Below are 22,049 nucleotides of genomic sequence, written 5' to 3'. Positions count from 1 at the left end.
CAGATGGGAAGTTATTTATATCGGCAAAGAAAGTATCACACATGAGATTTACGGGAACGTGGAATGTTGCAAATGTCGTTTATTGCTCTGATATTTAACACTTGAAAACAGTGGTCTGTTTGAAGATATCAGATTCACAACTAGGCGACATACTAAAAGATGTTGCTGTTGGCAAAAAAGTCAGTACAGATGTTTCTTCTTTTTTAAGTCATTAAAACTGAAAATTTATATCGGTACTCAATTTTCAAAACAAAAATTCATATCTCTGTTTACGTCAAATTTAAGAAGATTCATAAAATAAACAGAAACACAGCCGCGATGTGCATAAGGATCATCGACAAATGAAACGGGGAAGATCTCGTTGACTTGGAGACATCTCCTGCGTAGTAAATCTTCGGCTCGCCTTTCCGCAATGTCACTGTAAATTTCCCATCTGCGACGATCACTTTGTCGGAAGGATCGAGCACGTTGGCTAAAACTGAAAAGCAGATTTACAAAGTCAAGCTATCAAGAAACATACCATAGATTAAATAGAGCAAACAAGACATGTGGCACAACGACAGACCCGCCTTAGGTTCACTGATTATCACAGACAAGCGCGTCAATATATGACGCATCCCGTACTTTCAAATGAATAATATGCTGTTTTTTTAGAAAATGCAGACTTTTGTAGATTTATTTGTCTTTTTATTGTGGTTTTGCTGTAAATCGTTAACTCGTTTATCTTGGGAGACGACCGGCTTTTTATCGTTGATTTGCATCTCTTCCATCAATCTGTAGACTATTTGTTGATTTTTAATAATTCTTAATAAATAATTGAATAAATTAATGAATTAAATGAAAACGTTCATCAACCCTAATGTAAACATGTAAACCTCACACACTGGTAGCTGTACATAAAAGCGCACAATACATACCTGTTCCATCGGCAAATTCTCCATTGCTGATGGTTCTTTCAATATCAGGAAATTTACTTCCTCGGTTTGTTATCGCAATGAATGTCTGGAATACAAATAAATGATTATGAAAATATCGTTATTATATGTAACTTGAATTCAATTCTAATGAAGGTATATGGAAAAAATTAACGCCGGACTATTGGTTGCTTTAATTCATTTTATTATTGGCGACATAAATATTTTCATGAAAGAGTTTCGTAACTTGAAGTAAATGAAATGTGTTCATATCCTGCTACTTCGATTTGCTGACCGTTCTTAGTAATTTGTTTATAGCAACGAAGTCTGAGTCAATTTTGGGTATTATAGTTTGACTCACCTCGGACCTGGTAAAGGAATAAAAATCACTGTCATAGAGGCTCTCGGTCTGTTCACTGTCGATGAAGAACTGTCCAAGGCTACTGCGAAACTCGTTGACCTTTGCGATGAACTGAGGTAAAATTCAAGATAAGAGAAATTGAGATTCCTTTAGAAGGTTAAATATTCCCAATCTTTTACTTCTCATATGAGTTTGCCGTAGCCTGCGTGCTTTACTCCCCGGCCACAAATGAAATTCTCATCATCAGCAAAATCCAAATATATTTTGCGTTTGGTTCAATGCAACGTCTATGAAAGCCCGTAAGGGACATCTTGTGAAGCACACAAAAAATAATTATCTCGTAAACACGAGAAACTTTATCGTTAGCACAAAATACTTTTTCCTGCTCACGAGAAAGTTTCCCGTGCTCAGGACATTTGTGCTTTACAAAATATCCCTTTAGAGCTTTCATAAATGTCGCCGTGTTTGTGAATTAAATTTAGTGTTATTTTAAAGATAAGACTCTCAAAGGTGGTTTGATAATTTTCAACAGAATTAATTGGAGAGATGGTTCAAACTGTCGCCATATCGATACTATCCATGTATGTTGCATGCCAGCATTTTTATCATAAAAAGATATCGTCCTTTCACACCTTATAGATTTCATGATTTGTGTCAACGTGAGGCCACATCGACTCTCTGTCATTCGGATCATGTCCACCATTGAAGCCAAGTTCTGTGCCGTAATAGATTATTGGAATCCACTGAAAAAGATTAGGGGAAAAAACTCTCAGCCATTGTTGGACCGATTAATGCTTAAAAGATTTGTATGTATAAGTGAGGAATGTTAATGCAAGAGAAGCTAACACTAGATTTTCCGATCTCGGGGCACGTTTAGAGATACATGTATTTATGTGTATTAAACAGTACATTGAATATTCTCAATTGTTAAACACTGAAATAAAACTCTTCATTATACTTTGCAAAAAATATCGATAAGGCATTGCGCTGAGGTGCAAGACAACTAAATGAAGGAGACCTGCATGAAGATATAGACCAGTGTGAAAATGTGCAAAATTTATACCGAGTAACTGATCTGCGTATATATATATATATATATATATATATATATATATATATATATATATATATATATATATATATATATATATATATATATATATATATATATATATATATATTAATGATAAATGCAGAATCATATTGAGTCAAGGATGCATTTGATAATTGAAAATTAAAACTATGAAAATTTAAAGTTATTTTATTTTAACGTTTTTTATATTCTTACCCGAGCCATCAGCAAATATACAAGTGCATTCTTCAATGCTGTGACATCACTGTTACGAAACAGAAACCTTGGTTGGTCGTGGTTGTCAAGGAAACCACCAAGTATTGTAGTGTCTTGATATGCGTCGGCCTATTGCACATGTGATACAAATGAAATTGCGATGACTAAACGGAATATTTTTAACATTATTTCGTCGTAGTAGCTCTCCAAAGTATCGGTTGCGTACCACTATGGGGCGATCATTTTACTTCACACTATACTCTGCTAAACTTTTCTCTTGATATCATTTTTTAACTTTCAATCACAATGGGACCTCAATGACTCTAGTGAATATATGTATGAAAACAGACAAATTAATGATTGTATTTATTTATTGATTGATTGATTGACTGATAATTAACAAATTCATTAATTGATTGATTAATCAATTTACAAATTTATTTGTTAGATAATTAAGTAATCGGACTCACACCTATTCATGAATGCATCCGACAAATAATAAATCAGTTTAGATTTATGTCACACTTCAGGCTGAAGCTTTTCATCTTTGTATGTATCTGTCAATCGGTTGCTAGCTTGTCTGCTCTCTCTCTCTCTCTCTCTCTCTCTCTCTCTCTCTCTCTCTCTCTCTCTCTCTCTCTCTCTCTCTCTCTCTCTCTCTCTCTCTCTCTCTCTCCCCTCACACATTACCTCAAGAACAAGCTGATCGTGAATTTTGCTCATATCGCTACCAGCAGGGTCAACCTGGAATAAATCTAACAGGACGTAGTACATCGGAAAAGACAAAGCAGAATCGAGGGGTCCTTGATAGGGAGAAACAACATCTAGTCTTGCATCAGCGGCCTCGCCTATCGTATAGCTCTGACAGGCGTCGTCAACATCACTCCAGAAGTCCATAGATACCTGAAGAAATATAAACACAGCAAAAGATGTTTCATGAGCAAAGACCGATGCTTGTCATTCGACAGGTTTGAAAGCTGCCCTAAGCTGTTTTCACTTTGAAAGAGTACTATGTGCATGAAACGCAGAAGTTAGACCGAGCTTGATATCGAAAGAACACATCACTTCGTCGAAGAAAAAAGAACACTATAATAACTAAAACTCCAGATTCAGGGAGGACTCCTCTGTGACACCTCTACTCCTATATAGCATTTTACCGAGATAACATGAATTTTGAAGAGTGTAAGTGATGGGGAAATGAGGAAGAATATTACAGACCCCTTTAACGAAATCCAGACGATAACCATCAAAACCATACTCTGTATTCAGACCTTGGATCCAGTCCAATAACGTTTGGCGTACTTCAGGGTTCGTTTGGTTTAGATCGGGCAAATAAGCCAACCAGCATCCCTGTACCTAAAAGCAAAAGGCAATTAAAAAATTCGGAGAGACTGCTTACACACACGTTTCCTTACAATGCTTGGGCTCCCGGTGATCATCAAAAGTTACAGCCACTGACCCTTTAAACAGCAGTTACTTAGTGGCGCACTTGCTTGTTTGTCTTCTCTGCCATTGCATGTGAAGTATTAGAGAATGGTTTCTAGATAATATTCCTTATTGGGTAACGGTTTTTTAGGAAAATAAAACTCACCAATAGAATACAAAGCTGTTCAGTTAAATTACCAAACCGTCTTTTTTGAATTCCTATATTCAAGTAGGGAAACGATTTCGGCCTGAGGAACATGAGGTTCGGGACTTTTTAGTGTACAGCGCCCTCAATTGTTTCACTATTTTTAAAGGCAACTACAGGTTCCCGTTCTACTCCTCAAAGCATGTCGAGATGCACGGTGTTGAGCGTTTATAATTCAACCTTTACATGTGCAGAGTCAATTGTTTTTGTTAACGAGTGAATTTGGTCCGGACTAGATTTCACTTGTAAACAACTTATAGAAAGTGCATTTTACACGACACACTATGTTGACAAGATATATAGTTGGTGTAGTTGTTTCAGCATGCTCTTTGGAGTAGATCAATAACTTTCAATTGACATACAAAGCAAAAACGGTACTTATAAACCCCAAAAAGTTTCACCTAGTGGCTGTTTTAGTACAACGTATACTAACATTTTCCTCTCTTTCGTTTTGCCAGTCGACATCACAATACGGGTGATAGTATTTGGCATCATCAAACGGAGTGAAACCAGTAAAGTTGTCAGTCTTCTCAACGGGACATCCGGTCCAATGGCAACCCTCTTGATATCCCATATGGTTTAGAACACTGAGGGATTTAATAATAAATTGAAAAGCGCTTTCTCCGGAGAACTGGTACATGCGCACAATATATTGTGAAGGGTTTTAAGGTAGTATGCGCCCAGAAAATGAATGACTTGAACTTTTGCACAAACTTTCCTCAAGGAGGTTTTTATCCATTGGCTTCCAAAACAAAGGATAAAAATCGGGACTTGCCGTGCAAACGTTGAAACAAATTATCCAATCTTTACCGATATTTGAAATTCAAACATTAGGGGAAGACTGCATTAACTTGCATGGTACCTGAAACCCGAGTTCTTGCTGACCAACTCGGGTGACAAACAGAAGACTTTTAATCCCTCAAGGTGTGAATGATTCATTGTTATGTTTATCTAATCCAGCTGGTGCCATTGTAGTGCAATTGTAGGAAAGGCATGTCTGTGAAATTGATCCTCTAGGGAAGCAAGGGTATTCCTAAGTTAATGGAGCCTTCCCGTAATGAAGGGTTCGCCATATCCGTGTTAACTCCACTGAGAAAAATAAAATGTTCGATATTCTAAAAACTTTGTTGATGTTGATAGCAGCAGGCGAGACTCTACAAACATAGTATCGGACAAAATGTTTACTAAACATCAAAGTTCATCAGAACATGGAATTTAATCGTTCTAATGATGGACACAGTTCGCATGGCCAACTATTACCGACAAATGAGGAACTAAACAGACATATCGTCGACATACTTACAGATCTGCCATGACCCAGATATCTCTCTCGTGGCAAGCCGCTATCAAATCTTTCAAGTCTTGCTCAGTTCCAAAATGGGGATTGACTTCGTAAATATTCTTCGGCCAGTATCCGTGGAAACCGAGCTTGGTATTTTCGGTGATTGGTGATATCCATATCGCATTAACACCTTTGCAAAGATGCATAAATCGCTCATTATATTATATTGTGTGTGAACTATGCATATGCGTCGTTCTGATTGGATGAGAACCGAAGGTTGCTAGATGGTATATTATTTACTATAAAATTTTCCTTTTTGTCAGACACTCTCTGTAAAAATATATGTGATGTGCAGTTATTTTTCGCTGTGGAGGTTTTTGTGCCTCAAGTATTGTAAGGCTGCAGCAGAAAAAGTATAATATTACGTATCTCATCGATCTCATCTGATTACATAAGTCGCATAGCGCTACATATTAACGTTTTTGTTGCATTATTTTTATGTCGGTACTCGGGTACTGTTACCACAAAAAAAATTAAATTATAAGAGCGTAATCCGCATAAAGTTTTGAGAAACCTTGAATGAGAAACAGATTTGTGCTTTGATTTTGATTCACTATTATGCTTCTTGATGTTCTTGTATTCTTTTCTTAAGGTCATGACCCGGGCATTCTCCACTGATGTTTGCCAGACTTTCTGTTCCACTCGAAAATGACGTCATGAAAGTATTATTGCGTTCAGTTACATGTATTCACGATCTGAGTGACAGCACAATGATAAAGTACATGACCGATGACCGATATTTCAGTCAACAAAAATGACTTTCCGTAAATGAAGGAATTTAGAGGAACTTTCGTGTTACCAAGACGAATGTGCACGGGCTTGATTTGAAAGTGATTCTTAGGTTTACGACAAAAAGTGTCTACATTTTATACAACTAGAAACGGTTTAGAGTTCTCACGTATTGAATTTTCTGACTACCCTATCCGTCCGATCATAAGACAATGCTTGAGTATGACATATTTTCAAAAATGCCACACATCCTTGTGTAAGAACCCACCCTAGTTGTAGTCAGAAATTCACAACTCAAAAATTGACGATAGTTTTCCTTCAAGAATCACGTAAGGAATCCCTGCTGACTTCCCGTGTAAACTTTCTCTTTCTTGATAAAATTTCTCTTTCTAGTGGATATATTTTCCTTTTGATATAGACAGCCACGATAGCCTTAAATGAACTTACCGAGTCCAGATATGTAGTCCAGGTTATTTTGAATTCCTTTAAATGTGCCACCACAGTATTCGTAAAGCTCCTTGCATTCCGTGTCCGGGGACTGATCAGCGTGCGCAAATCGGTCTGTCAAAATCTGGAATATCAGTTAAAATGTCTTTTTTCCGATATAATCAAACATCGCCAGGGCCACATCAAAAGACATAAGTAGTGGCAGTAATACGTGTAAGTATTCGGCGAATGTGATGACGACGTGAGAATATTTAGTCAACCATTGACTCAGTGTGTAAGGGTAAAACTGTCGTTTTGTATCGGGAGAGTATTGATCAAGAAACTGCATTTGTAATCTCTCTCTCTCTCTCTCTCTCTCTCTCTCTCTCTCTCTCTCTCTCTCTCTCGTATCGACAGTTATGCTGTGTGCGGTCGTGTCATATTGTCATGTTCCGGAATCTTGACCAAATAATTTTTGCTGGCATGCGTAAATACTGGCTCGCGATTTAATTTATTACGGCAAGATAACAGTGCAATCATGAGACACCACCTTTTTCGTGTTGCAGGGATATTATCTGACTTAGATATGACTGTTGACTTTTACCCAGTAACGTGTGCATATTTGCTGAAATAGCTTGGTTTTAAATGACTCAGCTATTCGACCATTTTCTTGGCTTTTTTGTTCAAGCAAGGTTTATTACACGCATTCCAAATGTTACGGCCGTGTCTTGATTCACACCCTCCGATGTGAACAACGTAAATTCATTACATTTGCATACGGAGCTTATCTGTTAATCATGAACGATACATATATGAGCCGAGAGATGCAATGGTTGTAGCTTAAGAATAGTTATGACTGCTTGGCACAACGACTGCCATTGACATGCTCACCTGATATATCACGCGGGATTTCCACTCCTCGGGAGATTTTCCGAGAGTGACCCACACAGCAGCAAGCAATATTACCAACGGTATCCGCATGCTTAACACATGTAACACCGACGAACTGTGCGAGGTACTTCGTCTCACCAAATGACACACTGACAAATTCATGTCTCGCGTCAATTGCAACTCTCGCGTGACTTTGAATATCAGTGGTGACGTGACAGGTCAAGCTATATATAAGGCGTTGTACTTAATTTCAATGAAACAAGACATAATTTTTATGTGACACTGGGAAAGCCATGCAAAAGTTGACTTTCTTGCCTATAAAGTGACCTCTTAGAATTCTTTTAACTATTTACGATTGTAAATTAAAGCCGATATAAATATCTTCCTGCTAGTGAAATAGAGGTCTTAACCCTTCGAGCGCCAAAGTCTATTTTTGTGCCCTTATAAAATAAACCCCAGTCAATTTTTCTTAGAGTTTTGCCAAAATTTTGAGAAAAAACTGTAGCAAATAATGTGCAATGTCCATTTGGTCGAAAATTATCAAAAAATTACAGAAAAAATCATAAAAATTGGTAAAAATTTGCACTAAATTTTGGCGGGAGAAAATTACAGTGCTCAAAGGGTTAATATTCCACATATTATGTTGAAGTGTCCAGCGTTCATCTTGTCAATACGTACACTCTGCATGTATATGGTGTCAATTATTATGGTTGCTGCAGGACAAAAGTTTAGTCCTGACTAGAATATATTTATCGCAAACTTCGCTTAGTGTATACATTTTATGGCCTTTTCCATTTGTGTGATTTTATAATTTATTGTTACATTTACTTTTGGGAAAATGGGCAAAATTTATTTTAAATTAATGAAATTAATAACATGTTACCCAAGGCTTAAAGTTTTGATATTATCTCAAATCGTTACGATTCCTACTTTTCTTTCACAGTTTGCAATACCTTTGTATCAAAAGCTTCAACATTTGAACTTAAAAAAGATGCCACATCGGGCTAACATTTAATGTTTTACTGCAGAGAACGTTGCTAAGCCGATCAGAAATATCGACAAAAGACAAGGAGACGATTTTGTCGACTTGGAGACATCTCCTGTGTAGTATATCTTCGGTTCTCCTTTACGTAAGGTCACTGTGAATTTTCCATCGTCAACGGTCACCCTGTCGGAGGGATCCAACACGTTGGACAAAACTAGAAAAGGAATGTACATAGAAAACCGACAAAACCCATGTCAATCAAAATAGACAAATAGAGCACTTATCAACAGAAAAGATGAACAGTACTTACGCGTACTTATTTATTTATTTATTTATTTTACTTTATTTAAACAGGATAAGTCAATTCATTTCCCACACTTAGATAGCTACATACATAGATACATAGATACATAGTTACAGACAGACAGACAGACAGAGAGACATACAGATAGATAGACAGATCACCAGATAGACGCCCAGACATACCTGTTCCATCAGAAAATCCACTATCACTGACAGTACGTTGAATTCCAGAAGCCCCGCTGCCGCGGTTTGTAATCGCGATATATGTCTGAAAGAGAGTTGTCAATAATAGTTGTAACCATCATTATCATCATCGTCATCGTCGTCGTCGTCAATCATCATCATCATCATCATCATCATCATCATCATCATCATCATCATCATCATCATAACCATCATTATCATCATCGTCATCGTCGTCGTCGTCGTCGTCATTACGTGATCCATTACCACCATATTGCGGTCATCGTATTTATCTCTTGTATTACGAATTAAAATGTTGAAATAACAACTCTTAATTTCACTTCATCATTCTACCGGTGAACTGTGCTTTTTTCAGGTCGACGTTTGCTTCTATTTTCAATTTCGTTTTACAGTTTTGGGATCGAACAGTTTTTTTAGTAAATGCCTTATCACTTTCTATTTACATGTCTTCGTAAAATTACCAATATGGTCCGCTTTCTTCCAAATCTTACCTCATGTCTAGTGAAGGAATAAAAATCACTGTCATAGAGGCTCTCGGTCTGTTCACTGTCGATGAAGGATTGTCCAAGGCTACTGCGAAATTCGTTGACCTTTGCGATGAACTAAAATTGACAAAAGTTTCATCAGGTGAAGTGATAATCACAATCAAATGATAGAAGTGTAGCAGTAAGTCAAGATGTCAGAAATATATGAATTTATCCCAATGATGAAAGATGCTTCACTTGTGTTGCAGACCACTTCACACAAATACACTGACATTCCGTCCAACATGTGGTATAATGCAATAAAACGCCGTTGAACACTTGCAATTTAGATTCCAAATTGACCGAAAATGAACGTTTTTGACATATTTCAAGTCTGTGATTTACGACGTGACTGCTTTTCAAAGGAATGCATATCTCGTTCACGCTCTACAATATTCCTTCTTGTTCTGATTTTATTTTCTCTATAAATTCTAATCCCAGGTCAGACGACACTCTGATTGTGTAGGTAGAGCAGTGTGTTTTGATGTCTAATTATGGTGTGACACTTTGCCGATCATTGGTTACACGATTACGAGTTTAAAGGAACCCTCCCCTTTTTAGAAAATCAATTCGTTCCTAGCGTTGTTCCACCAAGTATGCACTACAAACATTCATAGACTGGGTGAGGCATATATTACACTTTTTTTGGAAATACTCGTATCACACCTCTCTATTCCTAAAGGCAGCCATACTAGTACTTTTGTTACTACATGCAGTCAAATTGGCAGTTTAAATCCCACCCTTGGTGGGCCTTGGAGTCCATTTATTCTCAATAGTTAGCAACTGAAAGTAGAATTTTACCTTGTAGAGTTCGTGTTCCGTGTCAACATGAGGCCAAAGAGACTCGCGATTTTGTGGGTCGTTGCCTCCTTTAAATCCAAGTTCTGTACCATAATAAACAAAAGGGATCCACTAAAAAGGCAAAAAAAAACACGGAATAAAAGCGCTATTCAACATACAGATCATAAATTAAGTATTGCTATGATAAATGGGTTGTGACACCTTCATACGATTTATAAAAACGCACACGGGAAGCCCACATCGGATAGTTCGTAACTGTTTCGATCATCAGGTTCATGAACTTATAATTATTTTATGATACTGTTACTTACCCGCGCCATCAGCAGATACACCAGGGCATTCTTCAACGCTGTGACGTCACTGTTTTTTGATAAGAACCTCGCCCTATCGTGGTTGTCGAGGAACCCGCCGAGTATTGTAGTGTCTTGATAAGCTGTGGCCTTTGGATTTGAACAAAGTCAAATATTAATAATTTCGTCATATGCAACTGATACACCCAAGCCTTTTGTAGCCATTAATACACAACAGTATGCATCACAGATAAAGGCAAACTTTAAACACAATATCCTAGCCATATAACAGCGGACAACCCCGGCGGACTACACGTAAACAACGTTCTTGAGTCTCCCACTCGCCAAAGGTGAACCCATAAAGCACTCTAAGTTATTTCAAGGTCGCCAGTTGTTTTGCGCTTTTATTGGTCTTCGGATACCAGTGCACTGACTCGAATGATAAGCAATATATTCAGACTTTTGCTACCTGGACTGCACGTGACAAACGAACACCAAATTAACCTGCTCACTACTCCTGTGAATCGCAACGATGTAGTATGATTTGGTTTGGCTACTGCAAAATGAATTGCATCCTAATTTAAATATGTAGATTGATAAACCGTTAAAGAAACCTGGTGAAACGTGGTGCATTGTCAAAAAGTAGAATACTTTAGATCAAAACAATACGAAACTTAAAAAAAAAATCGTCAAACAAATATCGGCCATGACAGAAACATACATCCATGGAAACATATTTAACCCGTCCTTGTATACTTTTTGTTCATACTTTACAGGGCAAGCACGTGGATTGCTACATTTTGTTCTTCAATGCATTGACTGAAAATATAATCACATGAAAGCAAGAGTCTTGACTTACCTCTGACTCAAGCTGTTCATGGATTTTTTCCATGCTGCCCGTCGAGGGATTGTTTTGGAATAAATCTTCCAGCACGAAATACATCGGGAAGGATAAAACTGAGTCCAGGTTACCCTGGTAACTGGCGACCACATCAAGATTGCCGTCGTAAGCCTCACCGATCGTGTATTCTTTGCAAGCTTCGTCCACCTCTTGCCAGAAATCCATCGAGACCTGAAACCAGAGAAGTCAAATACATAAACGCCTCTCCATCTGTATAGAATTTGAATAGAACTCTCTGCATACTGCCATTAAAATGGAGTTCTCCTCAGAGAAATATATGTCACTCACTTCTTCCGCCTTTCCATATACGTTTTGCACCCTCACGTAAACCATATGCATATGTAACAGTTTATTCAATACGCTTGATAAAAACAAGTGAGTTTTTCGTAAGCACTGAAAGATGAGTGGCGGCTGTAAATGTATTTTGAAGAAGCATCGATGAAGGCGATGTAGCTTTTCAGTGTTTGCGAACAAAATGTTAAACTTCCTAAATCGTTAATCATTACACATCACTCTCGTTCCCAGCTCACGAATTTATGTTTTCATGTTATTGACATGACACCACTCGTAGCATACATATTATAAAAGATGTATTTTGTTACATGTGTGTTTGAAAGAGAAAGTAATACGAACCCCTTTCACGAAATCCAGACGATATCCATCAAAACCATACCGTGTAGTCAAATCTGTCGTCCAGTCCAATAGGGTTTGTCGTACCTCGGTGTTTGTTTGATTCAAATCAGGCAAGTAAGCCAACCAGCATCCTTGTACCTAAGAGGATACGGAATAGGTACAGCAACTGTGCTCTTTGATTTAATGGTTAAAGTAACAAAAATCATCAACATTTTGGATGATTTTAGTATAATTTATTTTTCGATAGTATAGTTTCTGGAAACGGCTAGTTTATCATTTCATGACGAGTTGCTTGATGTTATCCTAAGACCCGGTTACGACCATGGCACGCTCATAAGTTCAAGGACTGTGCCTGGAATTTGACTAACGACTATATACAGTATTTCAACCAAGGTGGCGCCATTGGAAGGATCACGCCGACATGGCTTCAATTCAGTAAACTTAAGTCTAGCAATTTCCTTCTGCATATATAAATCCAGATAAAACATATCCGATTCTTAAATAATTGTCATCTTTTACATTAAATCACCGTTTCCTCCTAGATTTCCTCCTTAATGAAATAAACGGCAATAAACACAATTTGCAAGTTGTTAGAATGCCAATAGTAATTAGCGTGTGTTTCGATAGGCAGACATGAGATGTCTAACTACATTGACTTACCATTTCAAATAATAAATCTCATCAATAGATCTAACTAATTTTCATGGAAAATAACATACTCGAAAAAGTTATTCTATTTCTTCAAATTCAAAACATAACTGTTTTCTGCCTTGCGATGACGATGGCAGCTAAGTGACCACTAAAACCACACATTAAAATATGGACTGTACAAGCTACTGTCTATGACAAGAATATCCAAACATCATTGTCGTATGTATGTAAAATGCTATCGTTTATTTTCTTGTAGAAGAATTACACTACCTTATATATCACTAATAGGCTGATAAAATTTAGCAAATATCACCTCATATGATATTTTTTGTTCGCATAATTATTTTTTGTTGAGCGATGAAGTTTATATTTCGATTAAAAACAAAAACTTATCAAACATAAGAGTTACGAAGCTAAGGATATATATTTTGTCTAATTTATGTTTAATACTATAAACATTAGATACATTTAATTATTTTTTCTTTGGTTTCTCTATGTAATCAAAATTTTGCAGCTATGACACCGCAATAAATTTTATATGTAAACCGATAATAGATGAGGGGAAGAGTTCTTTGGGTTTTTTCCTTCCGGTTGTTTTGTAGCAAAATGGTAGGAAAAAGGCCATACATCTATGAATAAATTAAGCAAACCAAAGAAAAGTGTTGAAAATAACAACAAATAAAACCAGACATACGTTTTCCGGTTCTTCCTTCGACCAATCAATATCACAAAAGGGATGGTAGTGCTCAGTCTTGTCAAACGGAACGAAACCAGTAAAATTATCAGTCTTCTCAAGAGGGCATCCACTCCAGTGACAGCCATGCTGGTATCCCATGTGATTCAGGACTCTAAAAGGCGTAAAAAGAGGTATGTGATTTTGTAAAGCTATATTTTATATACTACAACACGGCCAATAGCCGTAACATCGCAATATTTCATTTTTCTTCAAAGAAATAAAACCAACACTTGTTCTTATACTGCTACCTAGAATATGTTGTAATTCAAAGACATGGGTTTGCTTTCACATAAAACTAGTAAATATAATGTATGCATTTATTTAACAGTCAAATTCTACAGTTGAAACTTTCGTCAACGGTGCATTACATGTGAGGGCTGCATTTTAAAATCGAGCACTAGGCTTTGCAGCATAGTATTTTAGCCACAGTAAGAGAATACTTTTCTACAAAAAGCAAGAAGTATATTTAAAAATATTAGCAATTACAGCCAATGATGAAAATCATTATTACTAGTACAGTTCGAGTTAACTGTCTTCTTCAACTTTACCGGTAAGTATGTGATTCATATTTTGTCGAGTCTCTAAATGCATTATTTTTGGAGTCTATTAATCTAATTATGCTGATAAAATCTTTCCTCTCGTATTCAAGTTAGGAAAGGTTTATGTGAGAGGAAAAAAGTATACACAGCAAGTTGAGGCTGATTGCTTTGACCTGTTTAAATAATAAATATGTAAATAATATGAACTTAGATAATAATATAAACTTTATCCAAAAAACACTATTATCAAAGACTTACAGATCTGCCATGACCCAGATATCTCTCTCATGGCAAGCCGCTATCAAATCTTTTAAGTCTTGCTCAGTTCCAAAATTGCTATTGACTTCGTTAATATTCTTCGGCCAGTATCCATGGAAACCAAGTTCGGTATTCTCGACGAAAGGTGAAATCCATATAGCGTTAGCACCTGTGGTACAATGTCACAATATATGAGTTTTCATAAATTGTGGTCGTGTGGTTTCAAAGGAAATGACGTTTGCACTTAGATGAGAACATTGACGAAACATTTACTTTTGCATAATTTGCCATGGTTTTAGATTTCCTTAATTGAGACATTAATATAGATCAAAATTGTACATAGCATATTCAAACTTAACAGGCAAACTCTTTCCGACAAATTGAAGTGTTGATCAAAACGAGAAAAAATGATTTAAAGTATCCATACGTGCAATTTTATCGTCAGTTCTACATATATGATAAGTCATTGGCAGAAACTAACATACAAAATTTGAACGTTATGAAACTATGATTTGTCACGGAAAATGATGTTTTGACAAAACTTGAGAAGGTTACTCCGATGTACACATCCAAAGTCTCCATCATAGAACAAAAGTTGAAAGCTATTTGACGAATGAAATGAGAAATGCTTTGACAGAAAATGTATAAATGGAAGCTACAAAACTATGGAGCTTAATGGGCTTATCACAACTACACTATAAAGTTAATGTCACCAAATTCTTGACGATGATAAGCATTGTGAAGATATTAACAATGTCAAAAAGGCGGTAAATATTTGAAGCCTCAGGCCCTTGCCAACCGAATCTTTTCGGTTTATTATGCTTGGTAACAAAATCTTTATTATAAGTCTTTGATGAGTCTGATCAGCGTTTTTGAACAAAAATAATTCACAGACAGATGGCGGTACGGCATCAGTACCATGTGTAAGACTACTCAACACACATCACAAAATATCAAAATACAGACACCAGGGAGGACCACCAAAATGTTCATGAAAGGTTTAGTCACTGTTTTTACGGATTACTGAGAGGGAAACGGTAAAAGTAACAGTCTGGTGGGTAAACTTTTATCCTTGTGTTAAAAAAGGGGTAAAGGGTTGGTCGGGAGTTTGATGAAACTGCAACAAGAAATTGTCAAAACTTTAGGAAAACATGAACTTTTGTACAGAGTAGAGGGCAGTCTGAAGGTTTGTGTAATGTTTTCATGGTGGTGAATGGGAAAAGGGGTTGACAGCGGCCGGGATGGAAAAGGTTCATATCGTATACACAGTCGGGGCCATATTTGATAACATCTGTCTATCTCAACTCTTAATCTAACTTGATTCCGTCAAATACGTTACAGCATATATTAAATTGTAGGACACCCATGTTTACAATTTCTCAAAATTGGCCGGTTGGCTGTCCCTGTCACATACGTACCTAGGCCAGCTATGTAGTCCAAATTATTTTGGATTCCTTTCAATGTACCGCCACAGTATTCGTAGAGTTCCGGGCATTCCGTGTCAGGAGATTGTTCGGTGTGCGCAAATCGGTCTGTCAAAATCTGCAATGCCAAACGAGATATAATTTATTCGCAAGATCGACGAATATAGATACTGTCCTCAAAAATTCGGAAAACAATGGCTCGGTCTATTGTGTGTCACACGTATTGTTGTAAGTACCCTTTGTACAGAGTAATAATCGGATGTGATTGTCACAATCGCGAAGTTGATGGGAAAAAAAGATTAAGCCTAGAACATCTTAGTATCGCTTGGAATGTTAAGCATGTGATGAATCTGTATAAATCCAAATCTTATTTACATATTTCCAGGTCTAGCCTCAATATTTTGTTACAAACCACCTAATTTTATGTCTCCGTGATAAGTTCATACTGCGGTCAACTGACCTTTTATCAACGAACAATCAGTCGTTCTAAGGCGGTCCAAGCCATATGACCTGAGGTCAAGCTGTTGTGTATTACCTTCGGGAATCAAAATGTAACGAGTGTAAATGCTCTCTGAGATTTGATTTACGTTCTTTATCATCAAGAAGTTAGAGGCGCTATATTTACTTTACCAACTTGGCAAATATATCATTTGCCAACACCGATAAGACGGTTATAGCCCGGCAACGTCCAGTGCGCTATCAGAAGATGTTTATAGAGCATTGCAAACTGATAAGGCAGACAGAGATTGTTAAGGCAAAATATATAGTACAGCAATCAAGACTATTAACACAAAACGTATTGAAATTTGTGTGATAACGGAATTTTCGTCAGCGAAATGCAAAGAAACGGGCTACTATTGACCATACAGTGGCGCAAAAGAATATTTTTACTGCCTGCATATGTTATAAAATGCGATTGTCTTATGCAAACGTCCTTGACGTCAATTGAAACCCGTGAAATACTACTTGTTTAAAACTTAAAACAATGATGATTGTCATACCGGAAAGATGAACAGTAAAGAATTGGCCCGGGAAATTATGATTATTGTAGCCATAACTTGAATCACGTAATGAAGTATGATAAGACACGCGCTTGTCGCTGTGTCATGATTATGTCACTGGGACCAAACAGAAATCACGCTTACCTGATACACGATTCTTGTTCTCCATTCTGCAGGAGTTTTGCCGAGGGTTACCTGCAAGATAACAACTACCACTGCTGCTCTGAACATGACTTTCAGCATACACCCGTAAACAGCTACAAGTGGCAATCTTCAACACCAGTCACCTAAGGCGAAGTTCTGAGGCAGGACAAAAACTGCTACTCGGACACTCTCGCGAGACATTCAATTCGCGAGCACTGCGAGACGTCGCAAAACAAATGTCAGTAGCAATCGATCATCGCTCTCAGCGCAGTAGATATCAGGTGCCGCCAACTAAGCTGTTCGTGCAAAAAGGTGTTCGTGCGAAGTTTTTTAGCGGGCGGGCAAATTTCAAAACTAATCAGCGGGCGGGGAGAAAATATCGATATTTAATGTGGGCGGGGAAGAAATTTCATTACTTTCAGCGGGCGGGGAGAAAATTTTTGACAGTGAGCACCGGAAAATAGGTAGAGGGAGGGGAAGCGGCGTGCTTGATAGAAGTTGAGGAGAAATTAGGTGCCTAACTTAGAGGGGAGCAATGTTCCAAGTATACTGCTAACTACTGGCATGGTTTGGTGTAGATCTGGGTTGCCTAGTGGGCATCTAGTTGGCAATGGGAAATTTCAGTAGTGGGGAGAGGGCAGTGGGAAGCTTGAATTGTTGTGGGGAGCGGGGAGCGGGCAGGCTGTAGATACCGGAGGGCATTGGGCATCACAATGCAGTGGGAGGGCACATTTTCAGAGTATGCCAGTGGGAGGGCAGTTACGAACAGCTCTCACTTTCCCCTCCAAATTTAATGTCAAGGTCAAAAATCAGAAAAATCAGTATATCAGCCTTCAAAACATGTATTGTGATGATTTTGCGAAATTCATGAAATTTACCCGTTGGCGGCACCTGAGATATGCATTATTGTGGCTTCAATACAATGCTGTCCCATATGTCACAATGTGGCGTTTCGCCATCGTTGCATTTTCGTAAAGAAAGAAGTCTAAGAGTGAAAAATATGACAATTTAGCACAGAAGAGATATGTGCTGTTGCATAGAATCAAAGAATAATGTGATATAGTACTGTGTAGCTTGGTGTACAGTATGTCATGTTTCGGCGAAAAATCAGGGTCTGTGATTTTATGAGTGAAGAGTGGAAATATCCATATGCGAGGCGTAATTTGTAATGGCAGTCGTGTAAGTTTCAGAGCGTCGCCCCTTCATTTGAATACAAAACTCCAGCATGCATACGCACATGCCGTATGCATAAACGGCTTTTTCCACCGCCAGCTGCGCTGTGCTGATTACTAACGTCAAGGGTACGACTCTCTGATTGACACCGCGAAAACACCGCCCTCTCGCCCAGTCCTTAAAATGATGTTTTAAGATAAGAAGACCATTACTTACGCTTTCTATTAAAAGGTCATATGCAGTTCAAATTTTGATCTCATTAACATATATTATCTTCGCGAAAAGTAATTTGGCCAAACAATGTTAAGTATCATCCAATCATACCTCAATCAGTAGGATGGAGCAGTAACTTGCCACATCCACCGTGGTAGAGTCAAGTGGCTTACACGTGACAACAAAACTCGCACAAACTCATGTATCGTGTAAATAAAATTGTGGCTCTCTGGACGTATCAGTGATCGTGTTTTCGCCGTATACAGATTACAGTCTGTCGATCTATTGAACAACACAAAAGCATAAAAAACAGCACCAAGCTTCCTTGAGGGTAAAAAAATATATATTTAGTATGCCTATTTTTGCCTTTTAATAATTCAGACTCCACAAACAACCCACAGACTTGTGCAGTAAGTCTACATTAGTTCAAAGTTTATGATACGCGTTGACAATTAGCGGCGGCTTTAAAGACAATACTCGCGCATGTGACCAATCAAGGTCCCCTTGCTGGTATGTGGGTCGTAAAGTAGCTGCGTGACAATGGCTTAGACACTTCGAGGCAAAGTATTTGATAGCGCATGCGATATATAACAAAATGCAGTGACATTTACTTTTCTTTTTCCTTGACTTTTTTCTAATAAGTAGCCGTACTTCCCATATCCTCCTTGCCGCACAGGTATAATGATATCACGTGATCTTGATCTGTGCCCGAACTATATATAGCGTGATATAGATTTCGGAAATGACATGGCATTTGACAATCATTCGTACAGTTTGTGGTTTATTTTAGGTAAACTAATGATTTTTCCGGGAAAGACACTTTATGTTCAAATTATGCAGATAACAGACATTTGTCAGTTTCTTTGTTGTGATGGCGGGAGATGACTGACAGGATGACAGAAAGGGAGAGATAACAGTGTGTTTTAAGAGAACTAAAGAACCGACAACAATGAAGAGACAGAAAGAGTACAATGTAGGTTTCAAAATAGAAAATGGAGTAAAAGGAGACGTGCACGATTTCAGTGAATTTCAAAATAGCTTGGAATTACAACGTGCTAAGGTGATAAGAAAAACGTTTCTGGCAACAGAAAATGACAGCACATGCATTTATTACAAACGTTCTCCTTCTATAAATTATGCAACAATTGAAATCCAATACGACGTTCACTGTGCCACAGTCAACATCATCAGTGCTGCTGCGCTCCCAATAAAAAACTCACTCGTACACTGACTGCTTGAACATTCTTATATTGCCTTTATTTACCGCAGTGCACAGAATGCTAGCGATATGGTGTTTCGGTACAGCGTGTAAGGGTCGGTACAACGATTGGTGTTCCATACGCTGAACCTGTTCTAATTGTAAAAACAGTGGACGCGTCGTTTGGGTTGAATTGTTGCAAAGTCTATCAAAGGTGAATGTTTGCAATGGATGCAGTTGGCTTTGTTTTCTATCGCCAGAAACGTTTTTCTAATCACCCCAACACGTTTTCGAAGCTATTTTATTATTCACTATAATACAGAAGCGATATGGAGCACTTGTGGACTCGAATAGAAATGACGCGGAAAGAAAGCTAACCTTGCATTCAGCCCTGTGTTTCCGTAAGATAAGCACAGTGAACGAGGTCATATCTGAGGAAATAACTTTAACTAGGACGCAAACTGTATTCGAAGTCGGCCGTGTTTCCTTGTGGGAAATTGCTATTTGAGTCATTCAGTTGATGGTGTAGTATTCTTTTAGTCTAACGGTAGTGTGAGATTGTCTCAAGTAATTTCAACGTTAAATGTGTAATTTTCGTAATTGTTTTCTTAAAACTTGCTTGTATACCCATTGAACGGTGACCATTCATAGGATAGGCTGTGCACTTTTTCTTTTGTGTCTGTTCTAAAAATGGTTTCCACTGGACCATTTTGTGCATTAACATCTGATACAGTCTCGTGCTAGAATGTTTTGAAAACGTCGATTGTTCGAGTTAAAATATTTTTATAAAAAGCTGACGTTGTGTCTACATTTGTAACATTTCAAAAATACCTCATCTATGCCCCTGGAAGTACCAAAGGTTTAGGTCGCTGCACCCATGCCAAAATCTGAAAAAAGAATAGCTTGGGAAAGTTTTGCAGTATATTTTTAAAATAATCTTATCATCTATGAGTGAGTGTACTGGACAGGGCAAGAACTCATCGCTAGCAACAGTCAACGAAAGGTTGTGAGTGCGCATCAGAGGATACGATGTAAATAATATGTACGCGCTGAGAGAGAAATCTTGAATGAGCAAATAGGAGCAGTATTATATGATGTTACCTCGGAACATAAACAGCTGTGCCTGTAAAGGTTTAATATTGGCCTCCAAATGCTGTCACAAAACACGTTTTACTGTTCGAACATCTTCTTCGTCAACCAAGAGAAATAACGCGACTTATCTTGAAATACAAGTGGGTATCTATGAAGGGGTTTTTAGCAAAAAATCTCCATTATCTGATGATCCCGCCAAGGAAAGTGATCATATTGATTTTAAATTACATACATAGCCATCCCTTAAATTCTCGAGTTTTATGCTCTTTTCCAAGATCACCCTATGTCTATCAATTATTCTACCTAGCCGTCGTAAGCTTGCTTCTTACAAAGTTAACTTCCGACATACGCAATAAGCTGATAAGGTAAATATGTTTGCCTCTTTCTAATTGTGTAAAATGATCAGGGAAGATGCCTCCAAAACACTTCATGATAGCAGCAGGTATTGATATGATAATTAACTAGTCGTTAGGAAATACTGTTAAACAAGTCTTTTTAGTTAGCTCCCTTTTTAGCAAATTTAAGTAAAACTTCTTTTTAAGTTTAAACTTTCCCAAATATTTTCCATGGTCAAAATGTCTTTTCAGGTAAATTAAAAACCCGCTGATTGCAAAGAAAAGTAGATCGATGATGTGGTCTTTTCACGTCGAATCTACAATTATGTTAAGTAAATCAACCTATGTTTATTTAATGCACATCATAAGGTCAACGTAATTAGGTTTACATCATGACAACACCTGATTTCTCTGAGTTGATTAGTTTTACCTTTGTAATATGAATACACTATATATAATTTAGGTTGCTTCTTTTCGATAACATGTGACGAGATCGAATCATTAGTCATACAGAGAAGAAAAAGTGCCTCCCGCTCTACAATACAAAGTACAAAATATGTTTCCTTCACAAATGCTTGTGCATAATTACTTCATATCTTATGAAAAACCAGCCTGGAAACAGTCGACGTACAGTGAGATACTGATCCACAGGCATAATTATACCTTTCTTCAATGCTTCAGCTACATCGTTCGATCAAAAATGCTTAACTTAACTTTAAGATCATTTGCAACGAGCATTTTAACGCATGAAAGAAATGCCAAGACCAAGAGTTTACTTGACAAATGGAAAGTCATTCTCTTAAGGTAAAGGACGACGAATTCGGACGCGCACACGCTTTAGAACGTTTCTGCGCAGATTTAACTCCAGCTCGCCGCAAATGGGTTATTTTGTAGCGCATGTGTGTAACATCACCTGTCATTGTTAAAATTGCGCTTTCACCTAATTTTTTGACCCAGTCTCTTAGAAATACATGTGACCTATAACCTTGTCATATTTTGACCCCTAGGAAGCTGGTTTTATTCAATATGAGCGAAAAATTAACATTTCTCTCCCATTTACATG

General features: G+C 37.5%; 2 protein-coding genes across 2 annotated transcripts; both read right to left on the bottom strand.

Moving 5' to 3' along the window:
* Positions 1–47: 47 nt before the first annotated feature.
* On the bottom strand, positions 48–7,743 carry LOC139118151 (uncharacterized). The gene is made up of 11 exons (XM_070681448.1): positions 7,582–7,743; positions 6,712–6,835; positions 5,497–5,665; positions 4,627–4,780; positions 3,782–3,919; positions 3,254–3,466; positions 2,564–2,692; positions 1,908–2,018; positions 1,276–1,386; positions 918–1,002; positions 48–478 (listed from the first exon to the last, which is right to left on the bottom strand). Exons 1-11 carry the CDS (start codon positions 7,741–7,743, stop codon positions 291–293), a joined length of 1,584 nt encoding a protein of 527 aa, XP_070537549.1. The 3' UTR covers positions 48–290.
* On the bottom strand, positions 7,356–17,182 carry LOC139149650 (uncharacterized). Its single transcript, XM_070721501.1, has 11 exons — positions 16,976–17,182; positions 15,825–15,948; positions 14,407–14,575; positions 13,568–13,721; positions 12,223–12,360; positions 11,548–11,760; positions 10,710–10,838; positions 10,399–10,509; positions 9,565–9,675; positions 9,053–9,137; positions 7,356–8,780 (listed from the first exon to the last, which is right to left on the bottom strand). Exons 1-11 carry the CDS (start codon positions 17,072–17,074, stop codon positions 8,593–8,595), a joined length of 1,521 nt encoding a protein of 506 aa, XP_070577602.1. The 5' UTR covers positions 17,075–17,182; the 3' UTR covers positions 7,356–8,592.
* Positions 17,183–22,049: the final 4,867 nt, after the last annotated feature.

The sequence above is a fragment of the Ptychodera flava genome, chromosome 2 (assembly GCF_041260155.1).
Source record: "Ptychodera flava strain L36383 chromosome 2, AS_Pfla_20210202, whole genome shotgun sequence".
NCBI classification, from domain to species: domain Eukaryota; kingdom Metazoa; phylum Hemichordata; class Enteropneusta; family Ptychoderidae; genus Ptychodera; species Ptychodera flava.
The sequence above is the reverse complement of the archived record's forward strand: the minus strand, read 5'-3'. Positions and strand labels throughout refer to the sequence as shown.